The sequence below is a fragment of the Corylus avellana genome, chromosome ca9 (assembly GCF_901000735.1).
Source record: "Corylus avellana chromosome ca9, CavTom2PMs-1.0".
Taxonomy (NCBI): Eukaryota; Viridiplantae; Streptophyta; class Magnoliopsida; order Fagales; family Betulaceae; genus Corylus; species Corylus avellana.
Window position 1 is genome coordinate 398,691 of NC_081549.1, and position 18,851 is coordinate 417,541.

Below are 18,851 nucleotides of genomic sequence, written 5' to 3' on the forward strand. Positions count from 1 at the left end.
CACACTTTAATCCGTGTATATTTCTTAAACAGTTAACTAAATAATTCAATTCCAAAACATCAATGCTACATCACTATCTCCATTTACATATATATATATATGTTCTTCTTCTTTTTTTATTTGATTTATGCCAATGAGCTAATTAGCTCAAATGGTATTTCCTTATTCCTTTATAGCAAGGTGGAGGGTGAGGTCGTGCATTTACATATTTCTATAATTATGGCAACCATATTTTTCTGTTTTCTGGTTTACAAACAACATAGTTTCCTGGATAAGCCTTGTACCCTTCATCCTACCTTTGTTCTTTTAGGATAAGCCCCTTCGCCACCCGACCTTAATTTCCCTTCATTAGGAATATGCCATTCCAACCAAAGGCTACCAGCCAAACAACCACACTTGAAATATTTAATTAAATAGTTAAATTCACCATTTTTTTATTTGTTTTAGCTTTTAATACAACAAATTATTTAATATGGTATTATAGTAAAGGTCTTGAATTTGAACTTGAACTTTACAATTTATTCCAAATTTTAGTTAAATATTTTAAGGATTAGACTTCACTTATTAAGATAACGGATATCAAATATCTTTTATATGATTATATCCAACACTACAGAAGTGTTAAATGGCATAAGTATTACCTTTAATGCAAGCGTTTCATAGCATTGCACCACATTTTCTCTAGTTTTAACACTACATTCGAAAAATGAGCATCCAAGCTCCTTTGCTAGTGCGATTCCCTCCTCTTGACTTACAACTCTTTCAGAATCCTGGAATCACATACACAACAATTCTTATTAATAACTAAAGAAAAAAGCATGCTAGATAATCACAAGAATTTATCTTCGAAAGGGAAAAATAGACTACTAACCCTAAGAAAAAAGTCCCATATGCTGTGATGATAATGCATAGCATACTTTTTATGAATTTCCACGCCAATAGCTTATGTGCCCACAAAGATTAAATTTATGAATTCCATATGCACCAACTACAGAAGTGCTGTAAAATCTTCTCCACAATGATATGCATGGGCTGATAAATTGTTAGAAGTGTAAGCCCATTCATGTCAAGGCCATCAAAGCCTCAATCAGAAACAGAGCAATTAATATATACTAGGGTTATTGGCTTTGGTCTCCCATATGCTAATTATGCTGGCTATAAATCGCACATGGATCAACTAGGGTTACAAGACAGCCTCATAGCAATACTTTGGTGCAGCACAAACGATGTTTACTGTGAAGCAGTTAGGTTGAGAACAGATCTATACCAATTGTGGCTTGCAGGAATGAACAACCATCAATAGATTTTCAGTACAATGCGATTTGTTTACAGAGATTTTGAAAGAGCATGTAGCTAAGTTTCTGTAAACTTATCAGCAGAATGCATATGGGGAATATAGAACTTACTCTGTCAACTTTATTTCCAACAAGCATCTTGACACACTTCGGATTTGTAGTGTAAATTTCCACTTCTTTAAACCAGAAATCTGATATGGCTGTAAAGGTGCTTCTAACCGTTATGTCATAAACTACAATGCAAGAAAAGAAATTGGTAATAACTCTGTTTACCCAAACCATGGGAATATAGTATTGAAAAGGTTATGAACAGATATAATAGTAGTAATTGGATCTAATAGTTATTGTAGCAATTATCAATATTAGTTTTAAGAAGCAAAAAGCTAAAATGAACAGACATGCTATTTTGTTGCTATCATACCAAGAATAATTCCGTGGGCACCTCGATAAAAAGAGTGTGTTAATGTTCTGAACTTGTCCTGTCCAGCTGCAACAAACATTACATTTTCCTTAAGTCAGTAATACCCCATTTTTCTTAAGTCAAGAATGTTAGTTTACAAGTACTTTACAAAGTGATGAGATTTGCAAGACATTGATCACGTTTACAAACCAATGTGACAGTTTACGTAACACTTATCACCCCAGCCACTAAAAAATATAAACTACTGCATGGCAATTCATGTAGCACCCATTTCTATAAAATGTGAACTATCATGTGAGTTTGTAAGGAGTTGTAGTAAAAGCTATAATACCTCAAGCATTTTCCTTAGTTCAACCAAAAATTATCTCTATTTCTTATTTCTCATTCCACAAAATCTGCTCTTGCAACTTGAGATCCCCAAAAGGTGACATGGTAATGAAGCAATAAACAAATTGTGAGGGGAAAAAATCGCTCTGTAAAAATCTTGAATATTTTGAGGCGAGGGCTCACAAGGTCCTTTCACATATAGACATGGATGTTTTAAATCTCAAATTGAAAGCATAAAGTGAGGTAATGGTCTACTGCCACAGCTGACCACTTACCAGTGTCCCAAATTGTGAGCTTCAATTTCTTGCCACCTACTGTGAGCAGCTTGAACTTCAAATCCATACCTACACATATATAATAAGAACCTCCACATTTTTTAAGGTTTGGACGTACACTTCAAAAACATAAGCACATACTTTCTAAAAATATTTCTATAAGAAAGAGCGACAAGTTTTCTCAAAAGTTTGTTCTTTTATGTTTTTGAAAAGTACTATTTTATATTTTGCTTTTAGAAAAACATTTTTTCTGAAAAGAAAAATAAAAGGGAGAATGAAAAAGTGTTATCAAACAACATCAGGCCTAAAGGTTTTTTGCAACAATTAGGTACTTTTAGTGACCATTTTTGTAGCCGCTATAGCCTTATATTGTCATAGTTATTATAAAAATTTTAATAAGACAAAAATACTCCTATAAATTAGGAAAAAACAAAAAAAACTAAGAACTAAGAAACTAAAAAATGTAAAATTTAAAACTAATTTTTTTTTTTAAAAGAAAAAGGTGGAAGAGCCACCACTTGGCCAAATGGTGGTTGCTCGCCACCCTCTTTGGCCAAACGGTGGGTGGTATTTTTCTTCAACCATATATGGGGTGACCAAACCATTCCTAAATGGCAAAATAAAATAAAATTGAGGGCTATTCAAACCACTCTCAATGATTTTGGAGGTGATTTGACCACCTCAAATATAGTCAAAGGAGGCAGTTTAATTAACCACCCCTTGGTCATTTGGGGTGATTTCAGCCGCCCTATAACCATTTGAGGTAGCCAAACCACCCCGTTACCTTGGTTCTTCTTGCCTTTTTATTTATTTTTTTATAAAGTTTTTAGCTTTTTTTAATTTTATAAATGATATTTTTGTTATTAGAGGTATATTGCAATTTTTTTCTAGCTTGAGAGACGTTGATGCAATCTTTTAAGTTTAAAGTGTTACAAACTGAGTGTTAGTTTAAAGAGGTACGTGTAATTTTTCAAGTTTTAAAGATATAGTCATAGTTCATATATTGTCACTCTGTTTGGTTGCTAAGAAATAGTGGAAAAAGGAAAAGCCACGTTACTATTTGTGAACATAACAAAACTAGAAGTTGGTTCAAGCCATAAAATAGTAATAAAGAAGAAAGTACCAACGGTGGGCAGAGGAGGTTCGATGGAGTCGGAGACGAAGCTGACGATGAGGCTGGTTTTTCCGACGCCGGAATCACCGATCAATAAAATCTTGAAGGCGTAATCATAGCCGCCACTGCTTTGCCCTGAAGACGAACCCATTGATCCCTCAAACCCAAGACTCTCTCTCTCTCTCTCTCTCTCTCTTCGTGTGTGTCTGATGATTATCTGTGTCTAAGAAGTACCGCGAAAGAAATGTATATAAAAAGGCTACCGTGCCAGTAGCAGAGCAACATCTGGCAACGATAACCAACGTATATATTCTCTCATTTTTCTTCTCGAAGGCTGGTGTAGCTCTCTTTTTCTTGATGCTATTCCGTTTTAGCGGAGCATCCTGCTCCCCGTAAGATTAATTGAATCAATCGCTTTAGATTAAGGAATATCATCTTAATGAATTAATCGTTTTTACTTTTACATTACATGTTATTCTCTTTGATAAATATTAAATGAATAAACAACAAAAAAAAAATCATAGTTCTCAAACCATCGTTGTTTTGTGCTTAAACCCGACATTTGCGTGCTGGTCTATGAGCTGCTGCAATCCTAAACAAAAGATTGTAGGCATCTTAAAATATTTGAGATTGCGTTAAGAAATTTAGTTTAAAACAATTTCTTTTTAAAAGTTTTTTTCAAAAGTGAATTTTCGTTAGTTTTAAAGGAAAAAAGGTTAAATAAGTATTTTTAAAATTTTTTTATCAAATATGTAGGTTTTTTTTGTTTGACACAACTTTATAAGTATTAGACATATGTCTCCAAGGAGTAGTTCAATAGACAGTGAACCGCGCCTCATGAAATGGAAGTCACTAGTTCGAATCTCCTTCCACCTTTTCTTTGTGAACATGTCAAAAAAATAAATAAATACTAGAAATATAAACACTAATCACTCTGTCCAATATTTATTTAATAAAGTTGGCATGACACTATAAACTAATCTTTAAACTAGTTTTTATTAAATAAAAAAAATTCAAAAGTTAATTTGGAGTGACAGATAATATTGTTGACAATTATAAGATAAAAATATAATATTTAACATTACTCAAAAAGTAATTATAGTGCTAAGGAAAAATAGGCCCGTTTGATACAAAAAAAAAGTTTAAATATAGTTTTTTTTTTTTTAACTTTTTACTCTAAAAATGCCCAAAATTTTGTTTTGAGGAAACTTGAAATTTTTTTCTAAAAACTTTTTCAGGCTATTTTATTTATAAATAAAAACTTTATTTTTCAAAGCAATTTCAAACATGCTCTTACTAAAAAAGAAAGTCTTTTCTTTGCTCACTCCAAGTAGGTAAAATAGGAATCCAATCCCTTGCAACCTATTTGAATTTCTAGTAACAAGGACAGTAAATGCAAGAGCTTTCTAATAGTAGGCAAAAATTATTGGGCAAACTTTATTGTAATTATGTGTCTCATCCTTTGGCCTTGTAGTTGTAGTCCATAGTCAGTTCATCTTACTAGATAGATGGATTTAGACCTTAAAACCTACATGGAGAGATTGTTTGGAATTGCTTTAAAGAAGTTAAAAATATTTTTGCAAAACGCACCGTCCTGTAATAGTTAGTAATTAAGGGACAAGCCCTTGACCAAAGCCTCTATCTAGTCCTCGACCCACTCTAAACTCAGGCCGAACAATCACAAAAGGCCTCGTGACCAATCAATCTCCTCGACGCCGGAGCCGGAGTCGGAATGGACAGGGAATGGGGTTCGAAGCCTGGAAGCGGAGGGGCCGCCTCCGCCCAGAACGAAGCCATTGACCGCCGTGAGCGTCTCCGAAGGCTCGCCCTTGAGACCATCGATCTCGCGAAAGATCCCTATTTTATGCGCAATCACCTCGGCAGGTATCCCACTCTCTCTCTCTCTCTCTCTCTCTCTCTCTGTATATTTGATTTGGGTTTTTTGATTCTGATGTTTTTGTTGAGGGGTTTTGTCGTAGTTATGAGTGCAAGCTTTGCCTGACACTCCACAACAACGAGGGGAATTACTTGGCCCACACACAGGGAAAGCGTCACCAGACTAATTTGGCCAAGAGAGCTGCCCGCGAGGCCAAGGAAGCGCCTGCGCAGCCTCAGCCCCACAAGCGCAAGGTCTCCGTTCGCAAGTCAGGCAAGCGCTTTTTTCTTTATTCTCTTGGTCTCTTTTTCGACCCCATAGATACTACTGTTTTGTCCTTTTTCTTCTACTCGGAGTTGTGATTTGTTGTGTGGCAAAACGAACTATGTTATGTTATGTTTGTACCCAAAGTCTGATTTCGTCGAACATGTAGTGTGCAAAATTGTAACGAAGATAATTGATTTGTGTTGGAGAATTTTACTGGTTGATAGTTTGTCTGCCTCTGAGCAAGATCACATCTTTGTGTGTTTGTAGGTGGTTTTGTCTGAGTTATTCTGTGAGAAAGAACCTTGAGTGGGCATTTGGGTCAGAGCTATTGCCTTCAGTAATGGGATAAGTTCATTTTTAGTAGTTCATGAGAATGAACCTTGTTCATGTGTTTCCTTAATTAAATGGTGGGTACCAGTTCAAAGTCCCTTATTTATAACGATGGATTGATTATTATGCATGATGTACCTGCAAATCGTTTTTGAGATGTAACATGAGAATGAAATAATTGAGGGAGGAGGAAATGATATATATCTTGGCTTCATTTATGATAGACGAGTTGATGTCTAAACAATACAAGCCTCCAAGCTTACAAATAGCTCGAATAAAGAAGATTTAGAAGAAAGGAGCTTCTGCAAGTACTACTAAAATGACTTGTCAGGATTAGAGTTACCACATATGACATTATGAGTCCTTGCCTAAAGTTAAAGTGTCATTTTGAGTGTTGGATAAGTGTTAAATAGTGTATATCATAGTTTCCAAAGTATGGGTTGTGTGTCTTGTGGACTAGAATGGTTTCAACTTTAGCATTATCCCCAAAACAAGGAAAAGTTCAAATGTAAGAGTTTACGTTATAATAGGTAGGTCTGTGGTGATCCTGGTTGCTATACTCTTAAGAACCTGAATGTCTTGCATCTTTGATTTTGTGGTTATTATTCTTGCCGATTTTGTAGGTCTTTATTTTCCTTTTTCGTTTTCACTCAAACCCTTTAAGAGAAGTATTCCGTTGATAATTTTAGCAATCTTGTAACTCTTGACTCATGAGTAAACGTCCATTCGCTATACTTGCAGTCAAAATCGGAAGGCCTGGGTACAGGGTAACAAAGCAGTTTGATCCAGAGACGAAGCAGAGGTCTCTTCTTTTCCAGGTGCGTGTTTAGTTATTCCTTTTTTATTTTCCCTATTGTGTTTTGATTGTATACATATTCTCTTTCTTGCTGATAAATTGGTAATGAAGAATTTTGTTTATGGATATAATGGCAGTAAGAGAAAGATGATAATAACAATATTTTCCTGGTAAACATTATTGTGTCTCAGATTGAATATCCTGTCATTGAAGACCTTACAAAACCAAGACACAAGTTTATGTCTTCTTATGAGCAGGTGGGCCTCTTTGTTTCTTTGAACTAGATTCTTACCTGAAATTCTTCACATGCTTCTGTTGATTTATTTCTCTATATTGCAATGCACATGACTAAGTAATGCTAAATTAATTGTTTTTTTGAAGACGAAATGATGTTCTAACTTCTTTTTATCACTTCTCAATGGATGCAGAGGGTCCAACCCTTCGATAAAAGATACCAGTATCTTCTTTTTGCTGCTGATCCATATGAGATCATTGCTTTCAAGGTAAATCAATCATATAATTGTACATGCTTTTGATCAGCATCTTATTATTTAAGTTTAGATGTAGCTATCCACTCTCAATTATAGGGTCATTTGCATTCTGTGCGTAAATAAAATAATTTTGCAATCAACACTTAACTCTAGATTAATATGCAATGTCCACTCCACCATCCAAATTAGGGTTAAAATTAATTTAATAGTGGGCAGATGAATGGTGGGGTGCACTAAGCTATCAAAATTAATAGATTAGTGCCTTTTAATATGCAATGTCCTCCCTACATCATCCCTCAACTAATATGTTAGTTTTGACACTCATTTGGAGAAGGTAGATTGGATATTGAATGACTCCATAGTTTAGGGTAGATAGTTGAACTTAACCATTTCATTTAGTTTCAAGAAATTTGATTGGTTATGCTTGTTATTTTCATTTCAGGTTCCTAGCACAGAGATTGACAAAACCCCTCCCAAGTTCTTCACACATTGGGATCCAGACTCTAAAATGTTTACGGTTAGTTTGTTTAATATTTGCTCAACTGCTTCCTATGTTTTTAGATGTGATTTGGCACAAAGATTGACAGTTTGATTGAACAGTCTACCTAGTCTGAGTTGTTTATAAGTCAGTGGACTAAAAAACTTGTGTGACCTAGACATGTCATTTGATTGCCAGTGAGTCAGCTCTTGGTCTTAATTCTCATTGTAGCTCTCTCTCTCTCAATTTATTTTGGCACCTACTGACGCAACCAAGTAGACCAACTTACCTGCTGGCTGAATTGGGCTGGACAATCTTTTCTTTCTCTTTCATAGGCCACTTGCTAGTCTGGTTAAAATACACTGAATTTTCTTTTTTCAAGTTTTTTTGTTGGTCTGTTCTTGCTAATGGTCTGTTCTTGCTAATGGTAACTTATCTGACCCTTTTTTTTGTGTCTGTCAATGTGAAGTTGCAATTATATTTTAAAATCAAGCCACCAGAGGCAAACAAACCTCAACCTGCCCCTGCAGCCAACGGCACAGCGGCCCCTGGTGTCCCACCAAGGCCTTTGCCACCACCACCCCAAGGTCCACCCCCACCACTTCCTCCAACGCAAGGAGGGCCGCCTGGTGCACCTCTTGGAAATCCTCCTAGAGCCCCTCCTCCAATGCCTGCTTCATTCCCACCACCACCTCCTACAGCAAATGGCCCTAGGCCCATGCCTCCTGGTGGGACTCCACCTGTCCCTCCCCCACCTCCTGTTGGTAGCGGCACGATGGCGAATTTCACTCCTGGTACTAGGCCTCCAATGCCTCCCTCACATGGTTTTCAAGCCCAACAGATGCAAGGCCAGGGTGTTCGTCCACCGCCACCACCTCCTAGCATGGGGCAACATGTCCTCAGGCCACCCTCATCTCAGTAAACAATTCTCTATGTAGTAGTTGCAGCAGAACTGTGTTCGACTACAGTGCAGTCGTTTTTCCTAATTTGAGGGGAATTATATGAGGGATAAAGATGCGGTTATCCATATACTTTAGTTGAATTGAAGCTGGTTCTGGTTAGCAATTTGTAAGATATTTGAGGCTTTCAGTTTATTAACTTGTCATTTTTCCACAATCAATACATTTTCCCCCTTTTTTTGTTCTGTTTTTGGATATAGCAGAAGTCTCATAGTGGTTGTTGGATCTATTTTGCTACTTGTTTGTTTCACATCAAATGCAAAACATAGCTTCCATATGCTGCTTGGTGTTACACCTGTAGTGTTTCATTGGAAATATTTATTTATTTTCTGAACAATGGATGGGAAAAGGGAAAATTTAGGGGGGGGGGGCGCGGATTCGTCGGAGATGATGAATATGCTTAAAAAGTGCTGACAGAAAACCAATAGAGGGAAAGGTTATTGACACACTTTCAATTGCTACAAATTCTCGGCGTAAATGAAAGCATCAGTTTTGTTGATATATGTGTTGGATGGGAAGTCAGGTGCACCATTGCTCTGGAACATGGCGGTGCTATTTATCATGTAGTTTGTAAATTTAATGTGGTTTCAGTGCTGTATATCTAGTCGAGTAGATATTCATGATTTATTGGTGAAGGTGGAAAGCCTTCTACCTCCATGAGCAAAAGGTTGATAATAAAAGAAAATTAATAGGGGCCTCAATGGAGATTCTGAGCTATCGTCAAACTTTGTAGGTCCGAGTAAGGGTCGCTTCCCCTTACAACCTTAGAGGTGAAAAGCTACTTTTCAACCTTTACTGAGAAATAAATAAATAAAATTGGCCACGGCTACCATCCCTTCAAACCATGAAAATCAAGCAAAAGCATAGGAACCGAATGCACTACAATATTTGAACGTGTACCCATTACATTTCTCTTTATGTCAGTTTGGGGATATGGATCAGAGGGTGGCTGCCCGAGATAGATGAGTTCTGTTACATACAATTCAGACAACCAAATTGAAGGAATCCTTGCCCTCGATTTGGATGTTCCTACCTAGGGGTCCATGAATCATGATATCTCAAGGTTTTCAGTGAATGCTCTCATCTGATCTTTTAAGTTTTTTATATGAGATTGGTAGTTTTTTTTTTTGGATGAATATGGTAGTGTATTCTTATCTAAAACGCTGCCTTGATTTTCTCCTCCAGAAGCTTGATGTGCTCCGAGTGAGAGAAAATTGAACAGAAAATTGACTAGACTTTATGTGCTCCGAGAGAATACCAAATAACCATTTGAACAGAAAATCAAACTCACTCTATAAACAACAATTTGATGTGCGAAGAGCTGACTTTGCCTATTTCACAATACTTACAGCACAACTTGACGCTTCTTCCCATTCAATTACTCTTACATGAAAATGATCACAACTGCCAGAAGAAGAATGTTGTGTATTTAGAACCAAAATTTTAACTTGTTATGGCATTCGGAGGGAACACCTTTTGAATGAACTCCAAGAAGCGATGTGAGTAGAACTCAGGATCCACAGCGGAGATGGACAAGGAATCAAACTGAAGAGATTTATATGCATGTTCGATCTTCTTAGACGTGTTGTACTCTTGCAAGATATCTATGATACCTAGGTAGAGAACAACATCATATGCCTCATGAAACATTTGGGTTTCCTCCTTTCCGGGAATCTGCTCCGCCCTTGCCGGCATGTTCACACCAAGCTGGATTTGGAACCTGCTTATCAAAGTTGTGAAGAACAGTAAATTCAAATGCTGCGGAAATAGGGTAGTAGCAGTCTACAGGGAGGTCTTATCTTATTCTGATATTTACTTGAGATGCCTAAATCTTTGAAGATGTTCTAAGATAGATCGTCTTTCTAGTGATAGCATGGATGAAGCATGCAAATATTTTACAAGTCAGCTGTTTACTCCTCTGGGGCATTCCTAATATGAATTTTTTGGTAGGGCCACTTTGTGTACCCAACCCTGTTAGGTAAACCTCAGACCTGTGTAAAGTGCCCCCTCCACACGGATCGGGTAATACTCCGGTTTCGCCAGCGGGCTGATTCCAAGGAATTGTTTACACTAAAGAGAATTCAAACCTTAGACCTCATGGACTACCACAAAGACAGAGGCTCTTCAAAGGTATGAATTATATAGCCATCATAAATCGGATTCATTTATTTACGATACTGGCAATACAGGAAAGGCGACTTTGAAGGATAACACACATCTAGGCATTTCGAGAAATCATACCTTGCAGTACCAGGAAGAAGGAGATCAACTTCCTCATCACCAGCAGATGATGCTCGTAATCGGCTACCCCTGATGTGAGGGCCCACAACAACGCTATTATCATCTGTTCCACGAGGGACCAAAACAAGGCCTTGGGGGTAGTTGGAGATCTCATCCTCAAGAGCGTCTGAAATGGAACATACCCAACAGAACTTTGATATTAGTTGTCTTAATGAACAGCGAAACTATGCATGTTGTGGACAAGCGATAAATAACCAGACCAGATTAGAATTATTGCATGCTACAATTCAGATGGGTGTAGGTCATATACCAAGCGCAAGTGTAGGGTTCAAATCTTGACTGGTTAAATACATAGGAAGTATGAAAAAACTTATCACAATACATATAACAAGAACCAAAAAGGACATAAGCCAATTTGCAGGTAAATGTTAAATAAAGAGGGTGCTAAGTTTTCAAATTCGAACTTAGCCTGAATGCTTGGATTATAAAGCTATCAACAAAGAAACTGCTATTGTCAACCCTAATCCCATTAAGAAATGTGATTTTAAAACACCACTATTCCAGGATTACCTACATTAAGATCATAACAATACTCAACAGCTCAACTTAAAAATAGCTCAAAGAGAATCTTTCTCATTACTTATTGTGTGTATCAATACCTACTAGTAACCCTTCACACTAGTTCTGTCACAAGTTTTCTACTGGTTCTCATTTACCTTTTCGACACCAAAGAATTGAATCAAAATGCTTCCTAAAATTTCATGAATAGATTATGCAGGAGCACCAATTTTAAAAATAATACATTTTATACAATACCTACCTTCTTCTGCAAGCCTTGCCAATCCATCTGCTGTCATATTTCGGTAGAACATAAGAGAGCGCAGGTGCTGGGGAGCTCGATAATGCACACCTAACAAAAGGCTGTAATCCATAATGTGCTGTGCTTCCAAAAATTTACTGTCAATCTCAATCTGCCTGTATTTCAAAAAAATATATATATATAAGAGGAAAGTGTGGCCAATATCTGTGGTAACAATAAGCACTACAGCCAGCATCAGATGGATATCACAGTTCAAGTCAGTAAGGTTATACACTTGTTAGTAGGCTAGAGATGATAAAATTTGAAACTTGGAATGTTTTACACATATGGCATCCATACAGTAACTATTACGGTTTTCAATTTACCATGGAAGAAAAAAAAAAATTCACTTCGTATCTTCATGCCTTCGCTTACCACATATCAGGCTAAGTAACCAGGGGTCTACTGCTATATTACTTAGTTAACAAACCTTTGACGGGTGAACCCCAGAGCAGCAAAGAAATTTACAGAACAGCTTTGAAAGTATCACTTACTTCAATAAATCCTCCCTCCAAGAGGGTTCCAAATAAAAGCAATAGTTTAGATCCAAATCTTTAAGTGTTGTATTCTCATCAATTTCAACCTTGTCTGCTGAACGTCCTAGGGATGAACCTTTCAAATCAAATCTTCGATGGATCCTTAACTCTGTGCAGAACATATTTCCCATCACTACAAAACGAAACTGCAAGGTAAGAATTAAATTAAAAGTATTAGCTTCTTGTGAAAAAAAGAAAAGCATCTCACGTTTGAAGCAGGTTTAATGAAAGAAAGCATGAGACAGTCAGAATCAGCTCTAAAACATAGAAATATCGCTCATAACAGTTGAATGAAGTCCAAACCTCTGGATTGTAAATATTAAGAGTAACTTATAACCAGCTACGACATTAACATACAAGCAAAAATGCTTTCGTACAGAAACAAACTTCATTGTGCTGATTACCTTTTGACCACTTGAAGGTTTGATTCTGTGAAGGCCAAAAAATTTTGTAATGAGTGTGTTCTCATATGTTCTCACATGATGATAGTATTTTGGAAGCATTCTTAGAAGGACCTACACATCAAAACTTTGGTCACTAGAATTTAGAGGTATATAATGAGAAACAAATGGAAAAGAATATATATGTGTGTGTGTGTATATATATAATTCAATTATAGAAGATGAATCATGGTTCATAACTACATTCTTGGTAAAGCATGGTGTTTTCTATTTCATGCAGAAGCATACAAAAACTGGTCATATCAACTCCTGAAATTGAAAGGTGTATTAATCACTCAAAAGTAGCCTTTAGTATACTGAATCCTGAACAAGTTATCATCTAAACCAAAATATTATCATCCAAGCTAGCCTATGATGGCATCTGATCAAGGATGATAACATAAAAAATAAAAAAAGAATTGTGAAGATTTTTGGTAAAAGAAGGAAACAGGAATTTGGTGGCAATGAAAGTTTGACACACCATTAGAAAATTGGAACCCTGTGATGTTACATTCTTACATTTTACTAAGCAATATGCAAAAGTGATATGTGGCTATCAAGGTACCAAAAATCCAGTAATTGCAAAACAAAAAGTTAATGCCTGTCAAACATTATTAATCTTTATCTTAGAGGATGCACAAACCTTTACTTCAGATTTTCGTAGTGTCTTAATCATGAAACGATCATCTTGGGATAGGAAAAAAACACTACCACTTTTCCCAGGAGAAGAAAGTTCCCTGAGAGCATCATTCCCACAAATGGACATCATGTAATCTGCAGCATCAATCTTGAACAACTCCCTCAAATTCCTACAATGAATTTTCACAAGGACATCTGTATCAATAACATCTTCTTTCCTTCTAATGGATATCAACACCGTGAAGAAATGAGGGGGGGGGGAGGGGCGCTGAACAAAATTACGTTAACCTGGTATGTTGCTAATTGAAACATAAGAACTCGTCAAACACTAGGATTAACCATGACAAGTATGCCATATAAATGCATCATACAAAATAAATCGGCCCCACACAAGATTCACCAAAGCAGATTGAAAAAGTCAACTACTAACCTGAAAACCATTGGGCAATAATCTTTCCACTTAAAATCCTCTGATTGATGGGGTGGCGTCAATTGGGACCCTTCTTTGGGAAAATTCATCCAAAAGCTAGCCCGGGGACCAAAATCTGATGCCCGAACTTCTCGCTTCTGTATGGGCGTAATTTTCCCCACAGTATATCTGTTCATATTCTAATGTATGGTCAACATTAACATTCTAAAACAATGTAATGGAAGATGAGATAACAACAAAGATAATTGTAGATTTTGACTGTCTTTCACAGGATAGCCAGATATTTTCTATCTATCAGGAGAAACTCCAAAAGCACACATGAGAAGCAAACTGAAGGAGATATATGTTGAGGCTCTTTGACCATTCCTGTCGAGTCATACATTTTTCTCTATTTTTTGTAATTATTTTCTTTTTTTCCATGCAATGAGATCATTATCAGAGGACAGAATAAAAGATTACTGCACTGAATAACAATATATTTATTTCAAAAGAAATGAATAAAGTTAAAGGTATATTTTTATCAGGAAACCATGCAGAGTAAATTTAAAAGAGAGAGAGAGAGAGAGAGAGAGATGGATAGAGCAATGTAATCAAGAGTATAATTGCAGCAGCCAAATACGGGAATATAGTATGAGTCAGAAATTTAAAAGCACCTGATTCCAAGCTGTAAACTGAGCATTAGGTCATAACTCCTGTGACCTTTAATGATAGCTTCACCGGGCCTCTTAACCTCTTTTGCAAGTTTCTTTTGTAGCCGTTTTGCTCTTCTAGATGATGGTGAAAAACTACTATTTAATACAAGCTCACTGATTAATACTCCTTGCATATATTCTCGTTCCAGGATTGGCGCATTTGTCTCAACCTCTTTTTCACCATCTTCTTGCAAAGAATCAGTTAACCCTAATGATGATTCATGTCCAATCACTTTTTCAATAGATACCTCAAGACTCCAGCGCCTTTCCAAGGAAACATTTCTGCTTCGAGATTGCTCTAAATTTAACAGGCTTCCTTTGGAGAGCTTATCAGATGAATGACGACGAGATCTCTGGTTTCCACTGACCTTAACATTTCCCAAATCTACAGAGGAAGCATGATGGATATGTGCAAGGTTCTGCTTTCTCAAATCTGGCAACAGCCCTCTTTTCCTCAAAGCACTGAGGTAAAGTTCTTGTACAGCAGGAAGTCGGCTACCTCTTGGATAAAATGATCCTTTTCCATCCTTCAAGCCCCGTGTCCAAGTTCCAACATAGCAACCCCCGTCACCCCATGTGTATGCACCAAATCCATGCATCATGCCATTTAACCAGCTTCCTTCAAATGAGTCTCCATTTGTCCAAGTAAGAGTTCCTTTCCCTGACATTTTCCCACCTTTCATATTCCCTAGATAAACATTTCCATTAGCCCATGCATACTTACCTGGCCCTTCTGCTGCACCCTGCATCCAAGAGCCTTCAAAAACATCTCCATTAGGATAAACTTGATTTCCTAATCCATGTTTGACATTAAACCGCCATCGTCCCTTGTAGGTCAAACCATCAGACCCAATATATGTCCCTGTACCATGCATATAACCACTTGAAAATTCACCCTCATAAACCGCTCCAGAAGGCCACTGTTGTTTTCCATTCCCATGCTTCATCCCCCGTCTCCACTCCCCCTCATATATGCAACCATCTGACCAGACATACTTTCCCGTACCCTCGGGGATGTTGCCAAGCCATGACCCAGAATATGATTCCCCACTGGAAAGTAAGAGCTCTCCAACTCTAAACCCAGCAGTTTCAGATGTATGATCAACTTCACCATTAGTTAATATGGATGTGCTGTCTCTATCGGAAATGGCATCAAGAGATTTTGTTCTCTCTGCACAAGCAACTGCTCCTCCCACGTTATCAACAATGGCCACAGGGCCAGACATGCATAATGGACAAAAGGAAACAGTTCCTTATAATATTTTTAAGTGTCTTAAAAGTTCTCATAAGCCATATGACAAGATGGGGTATCACAGAAAGATCTTACTGTGGAACTGTAAAAACAACCTCTCAAACTCCTTTTCCTTTGATCTATTAACAGAAGAGAGATTAGAAACTTATTATTAGCACCGGATAGCTTATTGGAGCAAGAAGGAAGCAACATATAAAGCCTTAAAAGGCAAAAGAATTCACATAGGAATCCTATATATTGGAAAATTTATATAACTAAACTATGACCTCCAAAAAGACAAGACTTGCAAAAGGAAGAGGTTAAAAGCAGAAACAAGATGCATAGACAGAAATGAAGTAACTCAGAATAATAATGAAACAACTAGTTATCAAAATGCTAACTAACTGCGAATATGAAAAGCAGGGCACATATCCACTTTTCTGTCGGCATTCTCGAATTACTCTATCAAGTTAGAAACCTCTTTTGAAAATGTCACAATCCAATTATTCCATTGAGAGAAAAACATACAGACAGGAACCGAATATAAACCTTTCAAGAAAAATTTAACTCGTGTTCTTCCATCCTTTCCATGTTCTAGATTTTTCTTTATGCGGACCCAAAACTAGTCCTCAAATTTAACAAGCGGATACAAGACAGTTCAAAATCTGATAATTAAGCGGTACCAATCTTTCACAACATCAGTCAACCAAACCCTAAATTGTCACATAGTTGGCAAATAATATTTCTATTTTTGATCTATTAAACAGGAAAGAAAAAAAAAATTATAGTAATTTCCATTTCGGCACCAGATTCAACTCAAGGATATTTTCCAAAAACTCCAGAACTCAAGGATATATGCTTGTAGCTTCAACTCCAGAACTCAAGCTACAAGCATATAATAATAAAAAGAAACAAAACTGGCTTCAATTCACAATCATTTTTCCGCTCGTTTTAGCCTGCTTTCTTCAATCTGAATCCCAAAGAATCACATGTTTCAGCTAATTTATGCTAAAAGTAGTGAATATCCTCAAAACCAAAATCATCAAAAATAATTTCTTAAACTTAGCAGAAAATCAAAGAGAAACCAGCTTCAAACCACTACATACCTGGCAAACAAGAAACATCACAAATGAGAATCAAAACAAGCACAGCCTCTACAATCACACACACACATACATGTGTAGAGAGAGAGAGCGAGAGAGAGAGAGTATATGTATACCATCAAAGGAGAGAGTTGAACAGAGCTGTTGAAGATTGGTGAAGACTGAAGACGCGGTGGTGGTTAGCGACTTTTGAAGCTTTTCTTTGAACGCTTTTGAATCAAATATTTTTTACGGTTACGAATCCCGAGCTGAGTGAGCAGTAACAACTACGCTTTCAATAAATCGAAATCTCAAAACTTACCTGCCTTTATATACCGCGCCACAAATACAAAAAGCTTATTGATAATTATAATAAGGATTATTTCTATAATTTTGATAACTATGTTTATCATTTTAATATATAATAATTAAAAATTTTAATTTTTTAATGTATTGTGATTTCTATTTTCTTTTTTGGAAATTCTGTTATTATTATTATTATTTTTTAATGATGTTCTATCCTAAATTTCATCCTAAATTTTTTTTTATGTGTAATCTTCCCATTTCATTCACACCTTATAATTATCGGAGTGTTTTTGCTTTTTGCTTCTTTGCTAAATTGTAAAAAGCTACCTTAAAAAAGCGTTATCAACCGTCATTCAAATGAGGTCAGAAGAAATTTTGTTAATCCGGCCAGTTAAATAAACTAATATATGTCATTTGAAACTTTGAGCATGCGATTCTCATATGTATTTTTTATTTTCACATATATAAATAGAAATTTTTTTCAACCCAATTATATTTTCGTTTTCTATTCTTAACACAAATACATAAAACAAATAATTCAAAACACAAAAAATACTCAAGTAGGTAAAATAGTTGAGGTTTCATTCTTTATTATTATGTATTAATTAAGTAAACTGTCTGTAGTTATCAAGAAGATTAGTGCCCAAACTCAAAATGTGATTTGTTGTTAGTTGCGTTATATGGTAAACCAATAATCACTGGATTATTATAACCTCCTCAACCATTTGACTCTTTTTTTTTTTGTGGTTGGATTTTACCTTTTACATTTGTATTAGGCGCCGACAAGTGCAATCATTATAATTTTTCAATTAAGCTAAGTATAGGAAAGCGATAATTCAAGTTGTCGCTTGCCGCCTTGCGGATCGGCTGTTACTCACGTACGACGACGCTCCGTATTGGAGGCCTAGGATTTGTTTGACCCGATTGTTGATAGAGACATGGGCCCAATACCTCTCAAAGGTGATCATCTTTTAGGTGACTTCAAAAGTATACTGCCACCAATTATTGTCTGGTGTGTCCAAAACCTTTTTAAAGGTTTAAAAGTATGGGAGCTTATCTACCTAGTATTTTATTATTATTATTATTATTATTATTTATTTTTATTTTTTGGTGTTTTAGATCTAGTGCAATGAGATGTCTATATTGGCATTCATACGAGAAAACATTTGAACCCCACTTTGTCAGGTAGATGCCTAACTACTCTAAATAAGTGCCTGAATTTTTTGTTCGAGTTAAAACTCTGAGTATTCTTTAATATGAGTTGTCCATATTGCACCTATACCCCTCCCTTCTTGTTTCTTCCCACTTATTGGGATACGCATCTTTTTAAGTATGTGAACTCTTTTGTTATGGAAATGAACAAAAAAAAAAAAAAAAAATTGTATGTACAAAAAAAAATGAGAGATTTGAAAAATATAGAGAATTATTTCCCTTTGTGTAATTCATTGATTTTTTTTTAGAAAAAATTTCACGTACCCCTCAAACTATTACTTAATTAACGATATTCTTCCAAAATTTCAATTGAGACAATATCCTTTCTCAAACTACAAAAAATTGTCAATGCCCCCAATGACAAAAAAAAAATAAAAAATACCCTTAATAAAATTAAACTAAAAGTAATTAAAAAATATAAAGTAAAAAACTAGGGTGTGGAAATTTATAAAAAAAAAAAAAAAAATCATTTTTTTCTTAAAGAATTTTTGTTTTTGTTTTCTTTTTTGGTCAGATTTATTGAAGTATTTTTGTTTTATTGAAATAAATTTATG

At 36.0% G+C, this 18,851-nt stretch overlaps 3 protein-coding genes across 3 annotated transcripts in view; 1 reads left to right on the forward strand and 2 right to left on the reverse strand.

The window, feature by feature from the left end:
• Nucleotides 1-3,635, reverse strand: part of LOC132191576 (ras-related protein RABC2a-like) — a 4,153-nt gene extending 518 nt beyond the window's left edge. The window contains exons 1-5 of the mRNA XM_059606667.1: nt 3,442-3,635; nt 2,319-2,387; nt 1,717-1,782; nt 1,407-1,528; nt 642-770 (exon numbers count right to left, since the gene is read on the reverse strand). Of these exons, the coding sequence (XP_059462650.1) occupies nt 642-770; nt 1,407-1,528; nt 1,717-1,782; nt 2,319-2,387; nt 3,442-3,583 (528 nt within the window). The 5' untranslated portion in view covers nt 3,584-3,635. The remainder of the gene's footprint in view (nt 1-641; nt 771-1,406; nt 1,529-1,716; nt 1,783-2,318; nt 2,388-3,441) is intronic.
• A 1,394-nt stretch (nt 3,636-5,029) lies between these two features.
• LOC132161725 (uncharacterized) lies at nt 5,030-8,814 on the forward strand. The gene is made up of 7 exons (XM_059571908.1): nt 5,030-5,316; nt 5,412-5,581; nt 6,647-6,723; nt 6,893-6,958; nt 7,130-7,204; nt 7,635-7,709; nt 8,140-8,814. Exons 1-7 carry the CDS (start codon nt 5,165-5,167, stop codon nt 8,590-8,592), a joined length of 1,068 nt encoding a protein of 355 aa, XP_059427891.1. The 5' UTR covers nt 5,030-5,164; the 3' UTR covers nt 8,593-8,814.
• Nucleotides 8,815-9,905: 1,091 nt separating this feature from the next.
• LOC132191508 (phosphatidylinositol 4-phosphate 5-kinase 9) lies at nt 9,906-17,004 on the reverse strand. The gene is made up of 9 exons (XM_059606559.1): nt 16,917-17,004; nt 14,428-15,837; nt 13,775-13,942; nt 13,349-13,514; nt 12,670-12,780; nt 12,224-12,411; nt 11,691-11,845; nt 10,871-11,036; nt 9,906-10,349 (listed from the first exon to the last, which is right to left on the reverse strand). The coding sequence occupies exons 2-9, from the start codon at nt 15,690-15,692 to the stop codon at nt 10,073-10,075; spliced, it is 2,496 nt and encodes an 831-aa protein (XP_059462542.1). The 5' UTR covers nt 15,693-15,837; nt 16,917-17,004; the 3' UTR covers nt 9,906-10,072.
• Between the last annotated feature and the right edge of the window lie 1,847 nt (nt 17,005-18,851).